The 24,695-nt window shown below is 42.1% G+C and overlaps 2 protein-coding genes across 3 annotated transcripts; one reads left to right on the forward strand and one right to left on the reverse strand.

Annotated features, from left to right (window-relative positions):
- Positions 1–5,627: 5,627 nt before the first annotated feature.
- On the reverse strand, positions 5,628–16,258 carry LOC134196733 (uncharacterized). 2 transcript variants are annotated; one of them, XR_009972562.1, is made up of 6 exons: positions 16,092–16,258; positions 14,352–14,403; positions 14,073–14,287; positions 13,819–14,014; positions 6,576–6,691; positions 5,628–6,513 (listed from the first exon to the last, which is right to left on the reverse strand). XR_009972562.1 is itself a non-coding variant. In XM_062665953.1 (5 exons), exons 2-5 carry the CDS (start codon positions 14,367–14,369, stop codon positions 6,638–6,640), a joined length of 483 nt encoding a protein of 160 aa, XP_062521937.1. In that variant the 5' UTR covers positions 14,370–14,403; positions 16,092–16,258; the 3' UTR covers positions 6,558–6,637. The 2 variants fall into 2 exon arrangements, 1 of the variants encoding a protein (XP_062521937.1); XM_062665953.1 differs by lacking the exon at positions 5,628–6,513 and having other exon boundaries at positions 6,558–6,691.
- Positions 16,259–16,338: 80 nt separating this feature from the next.
- Positions 16,339–22,962, forward strand: LOC134196414 (uncharacterized). The gene is made up of 4 exons (XM_062665528.1): positions 16,339–16,498; positions 20,370–20,420; positions 20,492–20,791; positions 22,076–22,962. The coding sequence occupies exons 1-4, from the start codon at positions 16,400–16,402 to the stop codon at positions 22,703–22,705; spliced, it is 1,080 nt and encodes a 359-aa protein (XP_062521512.1). The 5' UTR covers positions 16,339–16,399; the 3' UTR covers positions 22,706–22,962.
- Positions 22,963–24,695: the final 1,733 nt, after the last annotated feature.

Below are 24,695 nucleotides of genomic sequence, written 5' to 3' on the forward strand. Positions count from 1 at the left end.
CCGAACCGTGCCAACTCGGCTCGGTATTTCTAGTCGGGCCAGCGCGCGCCAGCCCGGGCTGGTACGGGTCAAGTACATCGTGTAAACGCATAGCGTCATGGAAAATGGGCCACGCATGCTCATTTGGTAGGCTCGCGTAGCCAGACCCTTCCCGCCGCGTCATACTTTCGCACGAAGATGGCAAAAACAGCGTAGAGCGAGACGGAGACTTTATGTCTTATCCAATTATGGAGCGACCAAGATGAGTAAGAAGTGTAGCTATTAAACTCCGTTGTTGCATGTGCGTAAAAGTCGCCTGGCGATAGACCTACGGCGTCTCGTATATGTGCTAGACATTCTCGATATGACTGTTGTAAAGCCATAGCGAGCAGCTTGGTTTCTGTCCGTTGCAAACGTGAGCTAACGCGAGCTATGTCAAGCTCAAGCAACTAACGCACGTTAGTGACACGCATTGGCTTAGAGTGTCGTGTAAACGCGGGCTGGAATACTGGGCTGGCATGGGCTGGCACGGATGGGATCGGCTTGGCTTGCTTTGCGTGCTTGTGTAAACGGGATATTAGACGTGTCTACAGGCTATCTCCATACAAATCTTCGCAAGTCTACCCACCCTTGGAGACAAACATGTACCATTTGAGACGTGAATTGACAGAATTAAAGATTGCGAACCGTCTGCCATAAATTGTCGATCTTGGGTTGGCACTCTTGAAGAAAATCTTGCTTGCGTTCGATGGGTATATAGTAAACTTCCATGGCCTTCCAAGAAATGTACCCAAACACAGATTTGCCACACAAATCTACGGTATGTGCGTCGAGAGTCTCCTCGAAAGATATCGCGTTGCCTGTTTCCACGGCAAACCAAGTTTCCAGATCTTCGACCCAGTAGACACCTTGGACGATGCGATCCATAGTGCTGTGGAATACATCGATTGCGACATCTCCAAAGTCTATGGCAACGTCTGCAGCCTTTCCGAATACGACCATATATTCCCAAGCTACGAAAGTGGTCCAAGAATGGTTTACATCTCCGTGGTACTCCGTATTGTAGAATGGTGTCGGACCGAGTCGAGTCGGTCCAAGGTGCAAAGCCGATAGGCGACTTCCACATACAGACAAAAGCTTGTGATGGGCGAGAAATCCAGTCCCATATAGATCTGGGTCGATAGGACCGAGTTATACGCCCGTTGGGACACCTTCGATATGGAGCCTTGTACTCGAGCAGGACAATGTCTTGAAAGACCTTCGATGGTGGGTCCCCCTGTGTGGTATAGATGCCTTTGCCTTTGCTACATTTTGCCGAATATACGACACAGTATCCATCTGAGCTATAGCCAACATTTCCCGCTCGAATGTAGACCTGCCCAGCCATACACACGGTTCCACAATCTATTTCGACCAATTGCTCCGACATGGAAACGAAGACCGTTTTCCACTAACAAGCCATGTCCACGGGAAGTCCCGGTTCGAAGCAGCTCTTTTCTCCGAGCAATTTGTCGGAAAAAGTAATAGGGATTCTAACCCAATAGAGCAGCCATTTCGGATCTCCCACCGTATTTCTACGCAGTGCGCTAGCAGAGAGAGCCGTGTTGTTTGACAAACAGACTAAATCTTGCTATCGAGGGATTCCATTTCCACACGTCTTTATACAAGAGTAGATTGGATTCAATGAAGACTATTTGGATCAACAAGGTTTACTAAAAAATATGTAGCCCTGCACATACCCCACTCGTATTTCGCAAAGCGCAATGTCCACTGGAGGAGAGACATCAACCGATACCAAGGCAGAAGCCATACCCAGCATACTGCACATGTTGGAAAACGGGGTGGATATACTGGCAATAGAAAACCATGGCTATCCACCACCACAAGGGCTATTAGAGCTGGACAAGACAAGTCTAAAAAATATTCTACAAAATGAGGTATCGCATCTTTCCCGTGTCGTATGCAAAACAGTAGAAAACAGATACCTGTCTTGTCTTTGCGATATTGGAACGAGATAGAAGTACTATCATAGTATCAACACCGAGTTCGGTAGATTGTGGACTGGGCACGATGCTTTGAGGAAAATACAGTCGACCAGACTTGCCTGCAGATGTAGGCGCAAGCCTAGAGCAAACAAATCGGATCGGACTTGCACGAGCAAGACACGAGACCCTTCTTCTGCAAAAGACCAACAGTTTGCGTCTATTCTTCGGAAAGTACAAATCCGTGGGTGTGTTTCAAAAACGAGATAAGAGTTGTAAACGCCAACTATCTCGGCACATCTCTCGGATCTACCTCCTGGACCCTACCAGTCACAGGCCGAGGGAAACGACCCAGATATTGGGTCGAAAAGACATTTGGGTGGCAAACAGAGGACATCGGACAATATGTTCTATCGAGAAATATGTAGCCATACACATAGTTTGCTCCTACTTCGAAAAGTGCAACTTTGAAATGTCTTTTGGTAAATCAATAGCAGCAAATACACAATTAGTGGTCGACGATGGTATTTCGGTAGATATTACAAGTCCAATACCTATCCCTAGGTCATCTAGAGCAGCAAATACACAAGTGGTGCTCAACGATGGAATGCCGGTGGGCAGTAGAGGTCCAACACATATTCCTATGTCCTCTAGACCAGAAAATACAATACACAAGTGGTGGCGAACGAGGAGATACTAGCGAGACCTCCAAAAACCAATCACTAGTCCGCAAGAGATGCTAGACACAAGAGTAGTTATATCGGCTATAGAAAACTGTGGATATCTACCCCAGATAGTCTAGTAGGGCTAGATATGGCTAGTCTCGACAATGCTCTACGAAGTGTTGAATCAAATACGAAGTCTTGGCGGAAAATCTATAAGTAGAGATCCAATTGTATCTCTAAAAAATAAAACGGGAACAGATGCATTGTCGTCGTATAGGCAACGAGTTCGGTTGATAGCACAAATGGTGCAAGACTTTGTCGCACAAGATTGCCGGCGATGATAGATACAGCAAGCCTGTAGACACAAGCCTGTAGACACGAGCCTGTAGACACGAGCCTGTAGACACGATCCTGTAGACACGAGCCTGTAGACACAAGTATTGGTATATTAATTTGGATATGTAGGAGCAAGACTAGTGGTACTTGCTCTAAAGATAAAGGCAAAAGCTAGTGTGTATTCTTCAAACACTAGAAGACAAAGGATGCATATCTGAAAGCGAGGTTGGTATAGTGTGTTCCAAATATCTCGGGTAAGATCCATATCTCTTGAATCTGTCTCTTTTGATCTACAACGGATGTTGCATGGGTCAATATGTTGCATGCCTACATGTGTGAAAGTAGAAAAACCGCAAGAGTGGGATACTACACTCTAGATCGGACATGTAGTATCGATCGATTCTACAAAGGCATGTGGTTATGGATATAGCTTACTTCTAGATAGAAGAGTTCTTCTACCTGTAAAATATCCATTGGTATAGCCAGTGCCTAGTTCTATATTTTTCTCACCAGCAACATTATCTTTTGAAATGGGTGCTTAAAGGATGGGTCGTTGAGAGTATTAAATATATATTGGCTTGGTATGGTTAGTAACTTATTATGGCTTCTAAGTGAACCATCGTGCAAGACTCGGAGCTTGTCATAATACGAGCTGAAACAGAGTTTATCTTGCAGTTAGGACTTATTACATCCTCCCACCATTCGTAAGCATCAATTTTGTATAATTGTTCAACCCAGAAGAGACGAGAGGTAGCACCACCAGATGATATCGTTGTGCTTCGTGCTCATTCCTTTGGCGGGGGCTTTGCTTCTCTCGTCTGCTACATCGTCTACATAGTAGCATTTCCTGCCTAGGGCGATGGCTTGCAAACCCTCAAACTCGATATTGAATAGACCTGGTGTGCGATTGGTCCATCGGTTTCAAGTCAGCTATAGTTAATCAATAGGTCAGCTATGGTTGACCAATAGGTCAGCTATGGTAGACCAATGAGTTTGCAGGTCTTGCAGCCGCTCTATTCGCACCGCTATCTCTGTCTATCTGGATCAACTCAAACTCTCGCCAATCCATGTACTTATCAGGAAAGTCGTAGTAGAACTGAGCATTCTTAGTTGGGCAAGTTGGTATACCGAAATACCTACTTGGAAGGGAAGTCTGATCGTAATCCGAGGTTTGATGCAATCTAGCTCGCAAGTTTCTCCGAGTTCATCGTATCGTCAGAGCTCGAACCAAGCACTTCACTTGGCTCCGTCGACGGGATTTTGTCTTTGATGTAGGTGGCATTGGTTTGACGCTCTAGCGCTTCGATGAGTCTACCATGAATAGACACTGTTGCCGAGAAGTATGAATAGATCTGCCAGTAGAGCTTTGGATTTGTCCTCATCTCCGGTACTTCTTGCATCCGTCTCTTGCTCGACAAAACACTCAAATATTTTTGTCGTTTGTAGTCGTCGTTGGCTACAAGGCGGTAAGCTCCAGCTCGTTTTACAATTACCATTAGAGCATGGCGCATACAGGAAGATCTTTTTGACGGTCATGGTACAGTGTAAAGACTAGTTTTTGGTTTTGATGCGTTTCCTGCTGATGCTTTGGAGATATTTTAGCATCTCTTGGAGGACGTCGGCTTCGACCACCTCTCGATAAAAAAGAGAACAAATCTCTGCGAATGTATCGTGGAAGAGTGTTTGGACTCTAGTATCAACATCCGCATACCCAAACAACTTCTTCGCGAGAAGGTTTAGATGACTCTTCTGTGTCGCGTTGGGAACTGTTGTAGTACCGCAGCCTCCTGAGCCGTACGGCATGTCCTGGCCATCGATATCGTCGTATTGATGGGATCGGATGCGTGTGGCTACGACTTCGTGCAAACGAGTGAAGACGAGACTGGGGCCACCGGTGAGAGCACTTTTCAGCATATCATAAGCCACTTCTTAGGGGCCACAAGGTCTGGTGCTTTTAGTTGTCGATGGGTGCCTCGGAGTAGAAACTGGAGGGATACACCGGGAAGTAAAACGGCGTCTTTATAGCGACTGCGTGCCTGGGGTTAAAAATATTCTTTCTATACAATAGGGTTTGGTACGAAATAGTTGGTGGCGACTGCAGCTAGGTGTATAGTGGAACTGTTTGTCCAGAGATAAGTCTTTGCTAAGCTCTCAAAAAAACACCATTCGAAATTGATGGCATCCCAGACGAAGCACAACTGCATGATTTCTTCTCTACCGCATCCTTTCGTCTATTCTAACGCCTATTCAAAGTCGGTGGCCCACAGTCACATAGGCGCATCAAAAACATTATCTTTTTCTTAAGATGGTGAGCCCACTGCAGTGGGTATGTATTCAAATCATATTCATTGGTTAATTATATCTATGTTTAAGTAGAAAATTCGTTTAAATTCTCTGTAGATATTTATATGTTGGAGCTCCTTTTACCAATCACGAATCTCTTAGATTATGAATGTATCACTAGGTATGCCAAAAATAGCATCCACCATAGTCTTCCAACTAGGTCAATACTAAAGATGACAAAATACAACACACAGACACACATATACATATTTATATATATATATATATATATATTTTCAAACTCAAACAATCCCCCCAACCATCGCCAAACCAACAAGTCTTACATCACACTAGGTATATCGCAACTATCATCGTCCTGTACTTCAAGCTGATTTCTCTTATGAATCATTCTCGAGTTATGTTTCCATAATTGAATAGAAAGTTGCTGCATTACATTTTGGAAAGCCTGGTAAAATTTAAGGCCACTGACTGCTAAGGTTTGGGAAGCAACAGCTTTCAGAGTTTTGATGCTGAATAATGACCAGAGCCCCAAGATCTCAACCACTAAGGCGTAAAAGAGACCACAAGCTGTACGAACTGTCTTCATGGCGAATATCCTTTTGTTCTTCACCTCCCTCTGTTGCGGCTCCAGTCCTTACATCTGATTTTGTCACATATAACGGCTGCAAAGAGTTTCTAACTGTTACGTCAAAATAGGCAGGTCGACCCTCCAAGAACTCAAGGTGAAAACATCACCAGGACGGCTTTCAGTAGAACCGTTGCACCTCATCTTCCTCATAGCATCTCTGTTCTCAACCAATAAGAACTGAAAAATAACTTCTGCCAATGCACTGTGTCTACGTGTGCGCTCTGGACCAAAACCACAACCAAGAACGTGATTTCCAAAAGTGTTAATGTGCTGACAACAACTGCACAATTAAGACAGATGCCGGAAGAGAAGGAAACACCTTGATTCCCACAAGAGCCGTACTGCAATAACAAACTCATGAAGAGACATGGAAAGGCCGAGATTAGAGTTGGGTACTGCCCACAACCAAGCTCCTGCATGAGATGTACTGATTGAATTTACACGTGCTCTGTCTCCTAAGCTAGCAGTGTTCAACAAATACTTGACTAAATCAGAGTCAACTTCTGGTTGGATTTGTCGTTGAGTAGCAGTGCTAAAATCTAAAGTCGAAGAACAGTGTTTGTTTTTCAAATGGTGACAAATCTATAGATGACTTTCGGAGTCTCCTGATAGTAAAGACCTTGAGAAATGTAAATTTGCAATATTCAGTGAATTACAAGCCTATTTGAGGAAGTCCCGTACCATCTTACGAGTAGAATTACAACTCCCTACGTAAGCAGCTGGTGAAGACTCGACTGCCTCTCTCAGACCAAGTCCACCAAGTCTAATAGGTAATTTCGCTTGCAGCCGTGCCATATCTGTAACAGAAGAACGACAAATTAGTTCTAAAGATCGACGTAACCCTTGATCAAAGCGATGTAATTGATCCAACAAACAAGGCAGGTGTCATAGGGAATTTGGCATCCCCGAGCCATATTCACTAGGAAATTTGGTATCCCTTCGGGACATTTTGCATCCCCGAACCGTATATCCTAGGGAATTTGAAATCCCAGGAAATTTGGCATCTCCCGAGCCGCATTTCCTAGGGAATTTGGCATGTCCGAGCGGTAGTTTCTAGAGAATTTGTCATTCCAAGCCGTATTTCCTAGGGAGTTTGGCATCCCCGAGCCATATTTCCTAGGAAATTTGGCATCTTTCGAGCCGTATTTTTTTAGAGAATTTGAGATTCCTGCGCCGTACTTATTATGAGAATTTCGCACATCTAAAAATGTGACACTCTAAAGTCTATTTTACAGTCTGCGTTTTGTGCTAAATTTCTAACAAATTGAGATGTTACAAATTGCGTGTTTGATGTCTAATTAAATTTGCGACTGAGAAAATCTATTTTAGTTAACTTCGTTACAGCAATTGACTTTATATTGTCTACTGTAGGTACAGCGTTCTTACAAACAGTTGTCACAGCGCCATTTGTCACTTTGTTGTGGTAGATCATGTTGAAGACAAGCAACGTGAAACCAGTCCTTACAATTTTGACACCGCGCGGTATCATCGCATTCTTCTGGCATCAAACAGTTACGGCAAACTTCTATGTACGTACCGCGAAGTCTAGGAGTGCGTCTAGCAGTTGCTTGGGCGCATTGCGGAAAACCTGTCATTTTCTTCTGATGCAAGCATTTGTACAGATGCTCCCTCATTCGTGGTTGGTCGAATTTCAGGCTTGCTACATCATCTCCTAGAGCTAAATGTACAGCAAATGCAATAGCAAACACACCACAGTCAACGCCTCCTCCCTGCTGTTGAACATAACATCGTGTGTTCAGAGCTACAATTGATTAGCCGTCCAGGGCTATGCATGGCTATATATATATATATATATATATATATATATATATATATATAGCCATGATACAAAATTTTGTCAACACGTTTAGCTGTGGAAGACTTACAAAATTCGACAGATCCGGGGACTGGTGATTCTAGTAATTCGATACCTTCTGATAAGCGTCTGACTTCTGAAGGAAATTCAGAAAAATTTTGGTCTCCAGAAGGCCAATATAGTTCACATTTGTTTTTAAGTTGATGTGCAAGCCAAAAATGGGACCCTTTGCCAGTACACTTTGTAATAGAGACGATATTGATTCTCTATTACAACGAAAGAGCCATCGTCGATCTAGGTACTACAGCTGAAAGTGTAAACCAGAGTAAGAATCTAAAGAGTCTAGTAATTTTAGAATCACAAGAGAAATACAACAGATGTGTGTGTGTATATATATGTATATATATATATGTATATATATATATATTTTTTTTTTCATTTTTTTTTTTTATTTTTTTTTTTTTTATTTTAATACATCATGCTGGGATATCCCAGCCATGACAATCAATTCCATAGTCTAAATAACTACAAATCATTTTACTATTGAACTGCCACAAACGTACTGATAACTGTTGCATTAGGTTGGCAAATACTGTGCTAAAAGATTGAGTAGATCTTGTCGTCATTTTACTCGCGATCACCCTCAATGTTATCAGACTGTCATCTGACCAAATGCCAAAGCTCTCTACAACCAGAGGGAAAAAGGAGCCACCAGCAGCATTCACTTCTTCTTCGTGATGGAAATCTTTCTCCTCTTCTCCTGCCCGAGCAGCTGCTCCTCCGGTGATTGCTGAGTGTTGAATGAATTTTGGTTGAAAGGAATTCCGAACCGACACATCGAAGTATATATATATATATATATATATATATATATATATATATATATATATAGATATATATAGATATACTTATATATCCTCAACAGGGAGATTCCTTTAAGTCCTCTGTTGTTTTCTCTTGTGGTTCTGGAATTACTAGACTCTTTGGATTCTTATTCTGGCTGACATTTTCAACTGTGGTACTTAGATGATGGCTCTTTCGTTGGTAATAGAGAATCAATATCGTCTCTAGTACAAAGTTTACTGGCAAAAGGTCTCAGTTTTGTCTTGCACATCAACTTAAACAAATGTGAACTATATTGGCCTTCTGGAGACCAAACATTTCCTGAATTTCCTTTAGAAGTCAGATGCTTATCAGAAGGTATCGAGTTACCAGAATCACCAGTCCACGGATCTGTCAAATGTTTTAAGTCTTCCACAGCTAAACGTGTTGACAAAATCTTGGAGTCCCAGTCGAATCTTGATATTTCATCTTGATAATCCACAGGTTGAATTGCAGTTGCTTAGCAGCTGTCAGAGTGTTTGCAAAGTCAATCATATTTTGCGAACTGCCATGTTGTTGGAACAATTACATATCTTTGATCAAGGGTTACGTCGATCTTTAGAAATTATTGTCGTTCTTCTGTTACAGATATGACATGGCTGCAAGGGACATTACCTACTAGACTTGGTCGACATGGTCTGAGAGAAACAGTCCAGTCTTCACCAGCTGCTTACGTAGGGAGTTGCAATTCTAATCGTAAGATGGTACAAGACTTCCTTAGAAAAACTTGCAATTCACTGGATGTTGCATATTTACATTTCTCAAGACCGTTACTATCACAAGACACCAAAAGTCATCTTCAGATTTGTCATTATCTGGAAAAACACGCGGTTCTTCGACTTTAGATTTTAGCACTGCTACTCAACGACTAATCCAATCAGATGTTGACTTTGATTTTGTCAAGTATTTGTTGAACACTGCTAGCTTACGAGACAGAACACGTTTAAATTCAATCAGTTCATCTCATGCAGGAGCTTGGTTGCGGGCAATACCCAACTCTAATATCGGCCTTTTCACGTCTCCTCATGAGTTTGTTATCGCAGTACGGCTCTGGTGGGAATCAAGATGGTTCCTTCTTCTCCGGCATCTGTCTTGTGCAGTTGTAGTCAGCACATGATACTTTTGGAAATCACCTTAGTTGTAGTTTCGGTCCAGAGCGCACACGTAGACACAACGCATTGGCAGAAGCTATTTTCCAGGCCTTAGTGGTTGAGAACAGAAAAGTTATGAGGAAGATGAGGTGCAATGGTTCTACTGAAAGCCGTCCTGGTGATTTTTTCACCTTGAGTTCTTGGAGGGTCGACCTGCCTAATTTGACGCAGCCGTTAGAAACTATTTGCAGCCGTTATCTGTAACAAAATCAGCTGTAATGGTTGGAGCCGCAGCAGAGGCAGCTGAAGAACAAAAGTATATTCGCCATGAAGACAGTTCGTGCAGCTGGTGGTCTCTTTTACCCCTTAATTAGTGGTTGAGACTTTGGGGCTCTGGTCATTAGTCAGCATCAAAACTCTAAAAGATATTGCTTCTAAAACTTCAGCAGTCAGTGGCCTTAATTTCGCCAGGCTTTTCAAAATATGATGCAGAAACTTTCTATTCAATTGTGGAAACATAATGCGAGACTAATCCATAAGCAAATTCAGCTTGAAGTACGGGACGTTGATAGTTGGGATACACCTAGTGTAATAACTCTTAGCACTCACTCGATGTTAGCCTTACTGTTGTAGTGTACTGTGAGCTATTGATATAATTTATACGTTGTATTGCAATGTAGAAATGTGTGTGTGTGTGTGTGTGTGTGTGTGTGTGTGTGTGTGTGTGTGTGTGTGTGTGTGTGTGTGTGTGTGTGTGTGTGTGTGTGTGTGTGTGTGATTGTCCACTGATTTCAGTGATGACACCAGTCAATATCCGTTTGCTCTCCTGCGTGATGTAAGGCTTGCACTTGAATGCCAATTCTCCCATATGAACGACAAGTAAATGTGTTCGTAACATTAGAAACCGGCGCATAACGTACATGTTCTTTTTTTCTATTCTGACGTTTAATTAAGTGATATTCCTTCAACTCTTTTCTCTTCACAATTTTCTAGTAAAGAATAACATACATTTCTCCAAGTTGCTCTCTCTCTCTCTCTGATGTTATCTTTTCCAAGTTGTTTGGATCAATTGAACACCTTTTCAAGTTCGTCCTTAGTGAGTCTCTGAGCCGTAGCCTTGTCTTTGACTGAGGACGCCATATATATTTACACACAGTACCCAACACCGAGGGTACACTCAAAACTAATTACTCACAGACAGGAAAGTCCCAACTCAAAACATCATCCACTTCTAGCATGCGGCTATAAATCATTTTATCGTTAAAAAGCCATAATTTTATAAAGCTGCTCTAACAAGTTCTTGAGAGTCTTCCAGAAAGGAATAGCTAGCACAGCACATACTTTCGAAGCTATTGATTTCAACGTTCCTAATTAGCTAACCTCTCTGCCGACCAAAGTACAAGCATTTCCACTACCAAGAAGTAAAAACCGCCGACAGAAGTCACTCTTGCGTCGTGACGATCATCCGTGTCCATCTCAGCCGCTTCTGCCACAATTCCTGATGTTTCAGCAACTCGAGGAATGTATGATGGTTGCAACGTGTTTCTTACTGTGATGGCAAAGTATCCAGGTCGTCCAGTAAAGTAACTTGAATGCAAAAAATTGCCTGGCGGGTATTTGGTTTCACCCAAGTTTCTCCGTTCTTTTACAACTTGTTTTGCAATAAGAAGTGATTGCCAAATAGTCTCACACAAGCGTTGACGATTCAAACGATGTAGACCATGGCCACATCCAACAAAGAGATCTCCATATGGGTCTGATACGTGGCTGACCACACAAACTCTAATGTTGTTTGGTAGGAAAGGAAACAAAGGCAGACCCAGCCAATATCTAGAAGCTACAACAAACTCATAAGGTGACATGGTGAGGCCAAGGTTACGGTTTGGAGTTGTCCACAACCATGACCTACATGAGAACATGATATAGTCTTCAGGGGGGCTCTATCTCTGAGACTCGCCAAATCTAGCAGGTTAGAGAAAGAAATGTTATCTTAATTCACTTTGAATCTGGTGTTGTGTAGCTGTCATCAAATCTAAAGAAATTGATTTGCTTTAGAAATTAGGTTACGTACGATTCCTCAGGTTTCCTCTTCTCCTGTAAGGGTTTGGCTAAAGTGGACAGAGAAGGTAGATTGTGTTTCAGTAGATAGTTAACCGACTTTTGATTTGAGTTACAGCTTTCAAAAATAGCCGCGGGCGAAGTAGATAAACCTTCCCTAATGCGCATACTTTCGTTTCCAAATGGTAGCACTGCTTGTGACCATGCAAGGTCAGAAACAGAAGATCTTGTGATCCGGCCAAGTGATCGTCGTAGATCATCAAAAGTAACAATGGGCCACAATACCAGGTCTCATTATACGTAGCAAATTGTTAATTTTACATACAGGCAACACCTGAAGTTCTACTTGTGGATTTTCAAGATATGGAAGATGGGAATGGGCCTCAGCCACTTGATCAATTCGCTTCTTGAAACAAGAAGAGAAGAGTTCAGATGTTCCAGACACGGCCGGGCGAACCAAGTAATTCTATTCAACCGGTGTACTTCTGGTGGACATTTAGAATGTGTTTGATCATCCGAAGGTCAAAACATTTCACACTTTGATAAATTAACATGAATGCCAAGGAAGGGACTTTCTCCGTGATAAGACTTACCACCTTTGAGACAGATTTTCTTGTACCAGTAAAGTTTCCATCATCAAGGTACCACAAATTCAAGTCCAAACCTAGTACTCTCCAACTTCATCTGTTAACTCTAGAATGACGAAGAGAACAGTAGTGGTCCCAGAGGATCCCCTTGTTGCACTCCTGTTGTAGACTTAATTAAGGTGGTGATAGCTAAACCGCAACTCAGCTGCACAGTGATAGCACCACTGTACCTATGCTACCAATTTAACAAATTCTTTGTCAAGTTTCTTCAGAAAAAACTGCAATGACATTAATTTATTAAAGGCATTCTTCATGTCCAGCTTGAAGCAACATCAACCCCAGCTGTCTTTCACCATTTTCTTCAATGTATGACCCCAAAGAATGGACACTCGAGTCTAAACCTTCTCGTATTCCAACACCTACCTGAGCACGAGGTAACAAGGCGTCTGGTAAACTAGGCTTAATGGCAGAACAGCAAAGCCGACTAGCCACGGCGCAACACTTCCCCGACAGCAATAGGTCGAATTCCACCTGACTTCTTTTGGAGCTACAGCAGTCAGTGGGGCACTAGACAAAATGAGAGAAATGTTGCGATCAAGTTTCCCAGACAACAAAGACACATCAATCGTGTTATAAGTCTTTTCTTTAATCAATTAAACCCACTTACCAGTTCTATTGCACTTACTCCAGTGGCCACTAATACTAATACACCGACTCACTAATGCTAATGAGCTCACTCATTCTAATGCATTAGCCCTGAAGGAGCGAGCAAAAAGTGTAATAAAAGCCCTATTGTACACGGTGAATAGGCAATGTCGTCAGTAATCCCCTTTATAAATACTGCTGTTATCAACCTGTGTTAAAGTCAACTTACATTCTGTGTAAGCTCTTGTTTGTTAGAATTATCTTGCTGTGCAGTAAACTGCTGCTGTACGTTAATTGGAGTAGTTGCGGCAGCACGTCTTTGCGACTAGTCTTGATCACAAGCTTAAGCCTCTGCTTGTAATTATTGTGGCAATACCCTTGACTCTGCTTGTATCCATACATTGCAAGAAATATATATATATATATATATATATATATATATATATATATATATATATGTATGTATGTATGTATAATTTAAGATATACAACTAATACGTGTTAACTTAGCTTAAGATTAACGCTGTCTTTGTCACCACTTTCATGTGATAAATGTGACAAAGTTTTCTATCTCGCTCAATATCTGAAGACACAGTTAGACTGGTTGACTGTTGATTACAAAAAAACAGTTTGCTGTTTGTTGTCGGTTAATTGAGCAGTTTCAGAATTGCACTCATATGATAATGATGCAACAGAGTTAACACCTCAAGGATTTACGTACACTCCGTCTGGTACGTATTAGATAAGAGAGACAAAGTTATCATACATATTAAATTCAAAACTATTGTTATCCTTTAATCTCCACTAAATATATACTGTTATCAACAAGTACTAATATCAACTTACACTTCGAGTCATCTCCTGTTTGCTTGAATTATTTTGCTGTGCAGTAAATTTTTGCGGTGCGTTAATTGAGTTAGCTGCAGCAGCATGTCTTTGCGACCCATCTTTATCGCAAGCTTCTGCTTGTGACCCATCTTTATCACAAGATTGGGCTTCTGCTTGTAATTGTTGTGACCATACCCTTGACTCTGCCGATTGTCTATACATTGTAAGTACTATACAATTTAAATTACATAGCCAGTAAACGTAAACTTAACCTAGTGAAGATTTCCTTGCCATCGTTTTCACATGATAACTGTGATATATCTTGCTCTACATCTAAAGATACTGTTGGCTTTGTTGACTGCTGATCAAAAACAACATTTTGCTGTTTTTTGTTGGTTAATTGAACAGTTTCAGGATTGTGTTCAGATGATGATGATGCAACAGAGTCAAAACCTGTGGTGTTCATGTTTTCCGCCTGGTCCTTATTCTAAAAAAAGACGAAGTTACCATACAGATTGAATTAATAGCCACTATTATTCATTGCAAATTACCCTTTCCGGGCCGTCCATTCTGGTAGGAAAAATTCCACCAACCACGTGGACCCTAAAACAGTCAGTCGATCTTGGCAATTAAAGGAGAACAGGTTAATTTTAATATGTCCAATTTTAAATAAATTATACCAGTTTCTCGATCTTTATGTTGCATGCAGGCTGTCACGTTGTGCTAGTCAATGCGACGATAAATAATGTTGTTGTTCTAGCGCGTAATTCACCTCATTTCATGATTACAGTTTTCAAAACCATGTAAAATTATATCAATGCTAACTACTCGTAAACAGATCTACTCTCTTTCGTCAGTAAGACGATCAGCAATTTTTAAAGAAATTAAGAGTTTACTGGTATATGATAAGCCAAATTTTCTAGGGCAGTCGCTTCTGGACTACTTTTACTCTGAATTCTCTACGACATCTCTCTAAGCGATCATGCGTGTTTCATTTCTTCCGATCGCGTTGGTCCTAGTTGCTATTTTTGGTAATCCTTGTGTTATCGTATCTCACTCCCACTCGGCGCCCAAGACTGTAGATGTAGGCGTGCATTATTTACCGCCAGAGCACTTGCTACCAGAGCACAGCAAGTGCTCTGCCTGTGGCAACGTGTCAAATTGCATCATATGAGAGAAATAAGGTTTTATACGTAGATATAAGCGATACTCTAGATGAGTCTTACCTTCTAATTATAAGGCATGCAGTTACCACGTTTTTGATACGTTCTTTAAAATTCTTTGCAATACCATTCTAAGTTCTATAGCTATAGAAGATGACATCGTTACTATCTTGGCAACGCTTGCAGCTGCAGAAGTGCTCTCCACAGTAGTATATTTAATGCCGATTTTGGCGCTTGCACTGGGCGCGCCTATATGCTTCCTCCCGGTTCTGCGCACCGTCAGGCAGTGCATGGACTCACCCGTATTGCACTTTAATCCCGGTCGGTTCTGACCCTCATTTTTCTCTCCCTTTTTTGACGCAATAGCTGCCAGACATGCAGTAGGCACGTTGTCGGCATTCCCATGCATTGCACGTGTCCATGGTCGCTATTGGTTTGCTAATCCGTAAAAGCTAAACACTCGATCGGCTCCCGAGACGCTAGATAGACGCGTTCAAGCTATAGATATATAACTGCGGCTGCGTCGACTGTTCAAACCCACAAAAATTCGATTCCCGCAACGACACTTCGCACGTGTTTATCATGCATGTCTCATCTACTGTCGCTGATGATATTCTATAGCTGTCGTACAGGTCCAATAAACATTCACAAATTGAACATTGTTAATTTATAATTAAATTCGTTCCTTTTGATTCAAAAGACGCGTAAACGTTATTATTATAATATTACATGGGTAATTGGAAGTTCTTGATCCACGAGCCTCGAAGAGACGAGTGGTCCCCGAATCCCCATCTCCCTTAGATTAAACTGTCTCCGTTAGACTAAGAAAGCAAACGAAGAGTTTTAATTAATGCACATTTAACTTGGACCCCTTCCTAAAACATCGATGGTGTGCGATAGGCGTGGCTACTCTAAAAGACCATGGGTGCTCGGGCCATACCGCGAAATCCTGGATCTGCACCTTGCAGTACATCTACATAGTACGAGCGATAAACTAGTTGCTTTAAGTGCGCTCTTACCGACGGGACACTAAGTTTCAAAAGGCACATATTTTGCATAGATTTCGAAAGACGAGCAGCAACAGGTTACGAAACGCGTACAATAACATTTCTATTAGAAGCAGCTTACTGTTCCAAAGCTTGTCGAGATGGTGGGCTCGCGACTCGTTCTTCAGAATTCTTCAGAAAGCACTCAATATAAATGGATGTAGAAGCTGCACGATTATCAACGCAGATGTAACAAAACTACAGTCACTCCGAACTTGAGTACAGCGTACTTAACCTCAAAGAACGACTGTACGCGCAACCTCTCACCTACTCACTCTTTCTTTTAATTAATCACGTGATTTGTCCTTAATTTGTTTACGAGTTACTCAACCAATTCTATCAGTTCTGGGTCGTTCTTAGAGTTCTGCGTCAGCGAAACGTAACACTGCTATGAAGTGCTGCCAGTGCGATGTCGACAAGCTGTCGGAGGAGTTCCCACCAGAACCTCTGTCCAAGACGTGCAAGCATCCTCCCTACCGTTGTCTCAGAGTAAGACCTAAATATCATGAGTAGAAACATACATGCTTAAGTTTGAAGGTCAGAAAACTACACCCAACAGCAAGCCATAGGTAGCAATGCTGAGTAGAGTACATCCCCCGAAAACGCCAGACTCCATCTAACTTAACAAGACATGCATGTTCAATGCCCACAACTTCTAATATCCAAGTTTAGTGCAAATGGGAGAAGGAACATGCATGCTACGTAGCTTGCAACGTGGAAGCGTTTTAACCCCTGTAATATAGGGCGCGACCTCACATAGCAGACATTGAAGTTCTACATGAAGTTCGATTTACTTGATTTCTCAATAGCTACACAAGGTATACAACATACTATACACAACTAGGTCAACACGAGGACTTTCCAGTTTAACTGCAGTTAGAATGTGGTGCACATTTGGTCAGTGGTCCATTTTACTTCTTCTAACCGACAGGGCAGTGTCCAACAAAGCTGGATAACAATTTTCTAATATGCCGAAATAGCACAAATAGTACAGCAATAGATTTTTGCATAAGGTGGCTGGTTGCAACTGCGACAACCCAGGACTTTAGTTGACTTGCATGCTACTGAGCAAGAGTAGATGACTAGGAATTTTTCTCAGTTCTCGCCTTTATATTCCACATTAGTGATCACGTTAAAATTTTCTGTAAATTGCTAAATAACGCAAAAACTAGATTTATACGTCTGCTGAAAGGAACAAGAATAACTAAACGTCAGGTTTCTGGGCACAAAATGCAATAAAAAGAGCAGCTTTCTTGATGAATTGATACAGAGTATTTGGAGATCGAGTTTTGGTATTCTGCTCAAATACAATTCAAACAGCTAGGTTGACCCATTATATCGTTTGCTACCGTTATGCCGACTTTCTAAAGTCAGTTCTAACTTGGAGGAACGTGGGAGTTCTCATTAGTAATGAGAGAGGAGAAGCCATGCACTAGTGAGTAAGATGCTAGACGGTACGTCTGCCCTAAGTACGTCCACGAATTTCGAGCACCGTTCGAACAAGGGTTTGGTGATAACTGTAGGGATGTTCAAGTAGCAGGAAGAGAAGTTTTGTACGGTGTCGTCAACATTTATAAACGTACTAGTAGCACGACAAAGTGCATTACTCTGACCTTCAACGTTTTGCTTACTGCGCCCGAACTTAGGCTACAGTAGGCATAATGTAGTTAGCCCATAGTCCCGGCGGGCTCTATGATCCTAGCTGGTGGGGTAGATAAATTATGTAAATCGATTAGTCAGAACTAATGAAGAGAGTGAGAAAGAGCTGGGATTCCACTTCTAATAGCTATTTGATACCTCGTAAAAAGCATGACATAATCACATCACGACTGGCATGCTAATTAACACCAGCCATTACAATGAATGCAAGCGCTGAATTTCAATTGTCCGTCCGTTAGTGCGTTTAATCAATCAATCGACCGTTGGCCAGAATGGTCTGTCTAGTCAAATCCCTCGCATACTAAAATTTTACTGTAGCCCTAACGCATGCGTGCCTCGGGTTAACAAGCTATACCAAAACCATACTCTAAATTTTCCATTGCATTTGTTGTCCAGGTATGCAGAAACGTGGGCATTTACGTATTGTGTTTGTTTGCAAACCCAGCAATTTTAGCTAATTCTACTAAAATAAACCTTTTCGTTTTGTTTGAAAACGCAGGCTTGCTTACTTAATTAACTAAATACTTGCAGCTACACAAGAACAAGAGCCCAGAAACATCGCTACAGCGGGCATAAAGTCTTGAAATGTATGGATCGATCGTCAGCTATTGCCAGAACCCTTCAGCCTAATCATGGTGTACCAAAGAGAATTGGGGGAAGGCTTAATCATCTACCTAAACTTTCAGTTGTTTAGCAGCCTGCAAAGCGGCCAAAGTTTCCGACGTCATAGTTGTAACCTTAAGTTGAGATCAGTATTAAATCAATTTTGATGATATTTTGTGTTATTCCAGTTCTTAACTAAAATTGGTTCACCAACCAATTGCCTTAGAAACTGTCCAGCAGCCACTGATCAAATGAATACACCACATCTTTAGTGTATATCTGGCGTCAAACTGATAACACCTACCCCTCTCCATATTTTCGCATCCTCTTCTGCGCTGCTCAGCCCCTCGAGTCTGCAAAAATATGGGGAGTGTCGGGTGGTATCATTTGTGACGCCAGATATACTACTAGAACTCGAACAACCCATTCCGTTGCACCCATCCACGGGTACCCTATGTTAAAAGTTGCATCCTATTAGGCAAATAACATCTTTAGTATAGAGCCACGGAATTGTGCCCAATGACAGCTGTGACTGAATTTGATGCGATAACTAGGGAAGTATCTGGTCACCCCTACCTCATGTTTGATGTATTAACGGGGTGGTCGATTACGTGGCTAGACTCAAAACGATTCACTGTTGTATCCCCACGAGTATCCTAGGGTATGAGCTGTTATTATATCATGGATGTATACCCAAATTGGAAACCGGGCTTTAAGTATGTTGCTATGTGGCACTGCTGCATGGTTGTCGATCTACGGCAAAAACATCGATCTCGGTAAGACGATCACCCAGCCAGTGGCCAAAGAGGTTGAAGGTAGGTTGTTGCCTATGAGACATCTCGTGAAGTTAGATGCTCCCTATGTCGGTATGTTCAAACGAGCAGATCTCACCACCAAAAGAATATACGAATAGAGGGTGAAAACATCCGACAGATTTATTGAGATAGTGAAGAAACCCGTCGGAATCTGCAAAGATGTCATAACCCATGCAGATCCTGGACCGCTTCAATTTCATAGAGTCAGAAAGCAAGTGATCAAGTGTTTCACTGAATTTTGGTAACTAAGAAGTGGGGAAAGTGACACGGAGGGTATCAAACTCTGGACCGAGAAGATACGTCCCGACCTTATTAAAAAAACGCTGGTCTCAGATCTATTCGAGCATTGTCGCATACGTCTTACAAAAGTGACTCAGCGTAATCTATTGCAACAGAAGCTGAGAAACGTAAAATGTCATCAGTAGGTCATAACCTTTGCTCCGGTCCACCCACTGTCAAGGTTATAAAACATACCGAAATTACGTCCTATTAGACAAATGTAATCTATAGTCTAGACAATAACGATACTACTTTTAGAAATTCTTGCCGGTGTTCAAGAGGTGCGCTATCACGGTTCGACTCTTGGCGAATTTCCTGTGCGTACTGGTTGCGTTGTCGAATGTATCCCAATTGGAAAGATTTCATTGCAGACCAGTATATCCTTTCTCCCAATAAAGTCATGACCATGGCTGCCACTTGCGGCCATACCGTTATGGTGCACCTAGCTCGACAACTCTGCCCCACTCAGGTCTAAGAAGCTATAAACATGACTGCATACGGTGGTCATACACAAGTCGAGCGATTGTGTCACAACTATGACAAGGTCGATATCAACGAAGTCATGGTATGGGCCGCAGAAGATGGTCATCAAACCCTCCTATACAAAGATTATATGCCATGGTAAAAATTATGGATTTGAAACTTTGCATAAAAAACTGCTTGCAGTGTAGCCTAAAACATTTGAATCGGAAGTTGTTCTGTTCCATGCAAACTTAGATAGGCAGGGTTTTCTAAATGTTCTCCTCACGTAGTAGATAAAGCTCTGTCGCAAATTATGGCGCGTTATGTGTGTCATAATTCCGTCGGCTGGGCTGCGCTAACTCGTCGGCTGGGCTGAGATATCATGTTACCACAACTAAGACTATAAAACTAAGGGGTAGAAGCGTACCACGTTTGTAGTCTGTACAATTATGTCAACAGATATTGACATTTGCATTGTTTAATTGTTTGCATGAGGAGTAACAAGCCTAAGCAATTGTATTTATCTGTGTGCTACTCTGTAGTGTACACTGAAAAAGCTGAAAGAACAAGCTGCTGAATGCAAAGATACACTAGTCAGCACTTCAACGTCATTCGCTTTCTAACCCGTGTATACTCTTCATATGTGTATGTCGACTTTTTCTAGGAGTGTCCAGACTGCCATGAGCCAGTTTCTTCTGATCTCATTTCTCAACTTCGCAGACTCCTGGAGTTCGTCTTTCCTGCAGAAACTGTATTTGCCGACAGTACATCTGCGCAAGAATTTGAAGAAGACGCAAAACTTGCAACTGGTGGAGTATTCCATGTCAACATGCTAGACGGAAAGTTCTGTGAGATACCGTACAACCCATCGCAAAAGATAAGAGACCTAAAGCAACTTTTACAGAAGCAGTTGGATGTCCCAGTAGAAAAACAAAGGCTAGTCTTTAAATCACGTCTTATAAAGGTAAGTATATAAAGTAAAGATTGTAGACATTCATGTGATTGTCAACCTAAGTGCAAACAGATATTTCACATCGTACTATATTGTATCTCCATGCCTGCACTATGTATGCATGATGATCCGTTTCCTACCGTACAGCAACACCACGTTTAGCGACTTGATATGACCACCCTGTATTCTATGTCACTATATCGTTCTGCCTTGGCGTCGTTGTATTGAAATACAGTAGTACTAACGCCCGTGGCGTTGTCCTCAAGTTTGGGAATAAATAAATTCAACTTCTAAGCAAGTCCATTTCTCGCAAAGCCACGGCCATTTTCTACTTTCTGCTTTCCTCGCTCACAGTTTCTAGACATGTATTATTATTAAAGCAAATGTAGTATCGATTTTAGGTTACAAATAAAATTGCAGCACTAAGCGCCGTCAGTGTTCGTAAAGAAGTGGAAACAGTCCCTGCCAAAAAGGGTTTCAAGGCTCTCTACAATCTCAAATTAAATTGGCATCTCGATGACAACAAAACCCTATGTAAAATACTAGATCAGTGCAAAGAATAAGTGGAAAAAGTGGGGAGTGCATGCAAATCGTAGGCAGCGGAGCCGTTGAAGATTCCATTCTCCAGTCAATCAGGTTGTCGAACTTAGACTTAATTAATTAAAAAATAATTGATGGATAGGCTTCTGCCTTTTTGATGCGGTCTTCTTTGACTCTGCCATTGCCGGATAGCGTAGCAAGCGGCTTTTAAAAGTGATGGGCATCCGTATTGCACGTGTCCACGACACTGGATTTATCATACTGAAATGGTATGATGTGTACTAGCAAAGAGATAGTCAACGTCGTCGTCAACAAACTACACTATGATTAACATAGGCGGACTGTCTATAGTAACTTGATTGTTATAGTTCTGCTTGAGGCGGAGTGACACGCCTAAAATGTTTGGAGAGCTATAACCTCCCGATCCCCTCCCGATCCCCTCCCGATCCCCTCCCGATCCCCTCCCCTCCCCTCCCCTCCCCTCCCCTCCCCTCCCCTCCCCTCCCCTCCCCTCCCCTCCCCTCCCCTCCCCTCCCCTCCCCTCCCCTCCCCAGATGCTATGCCGGTTACTGTCTGTCACTACTATATACTACTATTGTTTGGCGACGTGACGTTGTCGACACCATGCATGCACGGCTGCAATGTGCATCAGCCGATTCCTTTGTCCGTTAGTTTCAGTTGCCGTTCCTAGCACAGGGTGGGTAGTACCCTAAAGTGATTGTCCAGGTTTATGAAACGTTCTTTGTTTGCTTACAGTCGTTTTCAGATGATCGTAAAATGACATGTGTGAGTGATTATGAAATCAAGCCTGGAGATCAGCTCTACCTTATGCAACTTATGTACGCTATTAAAGAAGGCTCAAATCTCAAGCACGTCATTATGAAACTGCAGTGGAACTGGGTAGGTGGAATAGATTATTTGGATGGAAGTGCTCTTGTGTTTAACGGAGATCAGCACATCGGTATCATTGACTATAATAATCGAAACAGTGCTGCCTTTATTGGAGTCTCCGCACTCACACATTCTGGAGACGTTTTGGAACGAGATCAACAGCTGGGGCAGCATACAATAAATGTGTTTCTTGACAAGATACCAGATTCAGTGACGAATGTCTTTTTTACGTTGTCAGCTTGGGATGCGCCAAGTATGGGAGCGTTTCGCAATCAAGCTGTTGCACTAGTTGATAGTTCAAACCCAGACAAGACTGAGCCTCTTGGTGACAAAGTGGTTTTTTCAAATATAGCCTCTTCACAAGCTCTTGTCATGAGTCGACTTTATCGAATGGAAGGAGGCTGGGACGTTGTTGCTGTTGGAAAGACATCAAGAGGAAATGCAAAAAACTATGATCCTCTAGTAGCAACTATAAGAAATTTACCAAGCCTGTAGACTAGTTTTCTATGGGTAACATGTTGTTACTTACCTCTAACTACTGTCATTTGTTTAGTAAAACTATAATATTCTTGTGTGTTCTAGAGAATACTTTTTGAGTCATTGTATTAGACAAGCATTCAATTGAAATCTAGGAATTGCTTATAGTTTGTAGAAAATGCAATGTTTGGAGAGTACCGAACGACAGAAAACTAATTAGGCATGCAATTACAGTGTACATGGATAACTTGTGAAACTAAATGTTTAGCATTACATGACTCTCATGAATTGATTCTAACGTGTGGCCTGAGAGCGGTATGATTCACGTGACTTGATCAGACCTCTGATGATCTCGGATTCCCAAAAGTCAGAGACATCGTCTAATATCCGCTCACTTGCTTTAATGTCACTGTTTACCAGTATTGCACTGGTTTTACAAGTGTACTACACATAAAGAAACCTTAAAAGCACACTACTGACTCATCTTGTAATGTGTATCTAGTCACTGCAAGCTACGTCACTACTAGTAGACGTCATCTAGCGTACATTCACTCTCTCAACAAGGCCAAATAGCAATTCTGCCTCCAGTATTAAGAAAATGAGACGTCACGGACGGTCACATACGACTACTTCCAAAGACGTAGCCGTCGGTCCGGTTGGTCCAGTACCAGAGCGCTTTCCAATACTTCTACTTTCACCAACAGACCATTCCCGGCAACTTCCAAAATAGGGCATGATTATCCGAGGCCCAAATATCTGGGCTAAGGACATAGTAGTCGTCTGGCCGACAACCGTCGTACAACCGTACGACTGTATTTATACTCGATTAGCGCAGATGCAAATTAAGCTATTCCGACCAATAGACGAGAAGTGGTGTCATTACCGACCAATAGACGAACGTGATGTCATCATGAGGCTCCACCTTTCTTTGTTTGGTAGCTGCTACGAGAATTCGGTCATCTGGCGTCCATCCTGTACGTCCTTAATTTGCTTTACATAAGGGTTTAGCACATAGAAACAACGCCTAGTTTAAACATTTGCAAGTGCATGTTTTCCCACCAATAAACAAGCGTCTAGAGAGCGAAGGCGCAAAATTCAGGTGCCATGTGATACGTGCACCACTGCTAGAACACAGAAGTGTATTCTAAGCACTAAAATTGGTGTAAAGAGCTTGCAACAATAGTGATGCTTGATGCAGTGCAGAATAGCATGTAGCTGTACCTGACTTGTAACATTTTGCTTGTTCCACAGTGTTTCTGCATAGTGGTTCTGCAGTCTGACAGCTTGAATTTTCGGAGTGCAAATCACTAGTGTCGTCTTCAACAAAAAATTTGGCACTCCACAGGAATTTGCGAAGGGGAACGTGCATTGTCCATGACAGCGCGTCTGTTTATCGGACGAAGCGACTGACCTGTACGCAAGTATGGAGATGCTTTGCACCTTTGTTTAGCTGAGACGAGTGGGTTGGGCTAAAACCTCAGGATGCAAAGCATTATCACGTGACGAGTTATGTGATTACATACACTGGCGGAGGGCATAGCACTGTAATGTGCTTCTCTATTCATTAGATAAGATTTATTTAATCACTCTGAGACAGCCTCATATCAAGTGCCTACAGTCCCGCGGATCGGAACGCATACAGCTCGTACTAAAACTGTTCATTCTGATTGTAGAATAACAGAAGTGAAACCAGATGGTGTTGCGCATGCTTCTTTCACCTCCCTCTAATGCCTCATCACCCTATGAAATTATTGTTTCCTATGAGATCAACCCTTCTGGGAGTCTAAGAACAAACCGTGTGCTGCATATCATACTCTGCACAGACCCAATACATGAACTTTTTGTTTCCTAAGAGATCCTTCTGGAAGTATAGAATTAACCGTGTGGTGCATCATACTCTGCACAAATCCAATGCATAGTTTTTTACCTGGCCGCCTTTTCACTACGATGTCGCTCAAGACGTGGCACTCTGTCAATAAAAACATTACGTAACAGGAGAAAATATTGT

Source organism: Corticium candelabrum, chromosome 21, assembly GCF_963422355.1.
Source record: "Corticium candelabrum chromosome 21, ooCorCand1.1, whole genome shotgun sequence".
Lineage (NCBI taxonomy): Eukaryota > Metazoa > Porifera > Homoscleromorpha > Homosclerophorida > Plakinidae > Corticium > Corticium candelabrum.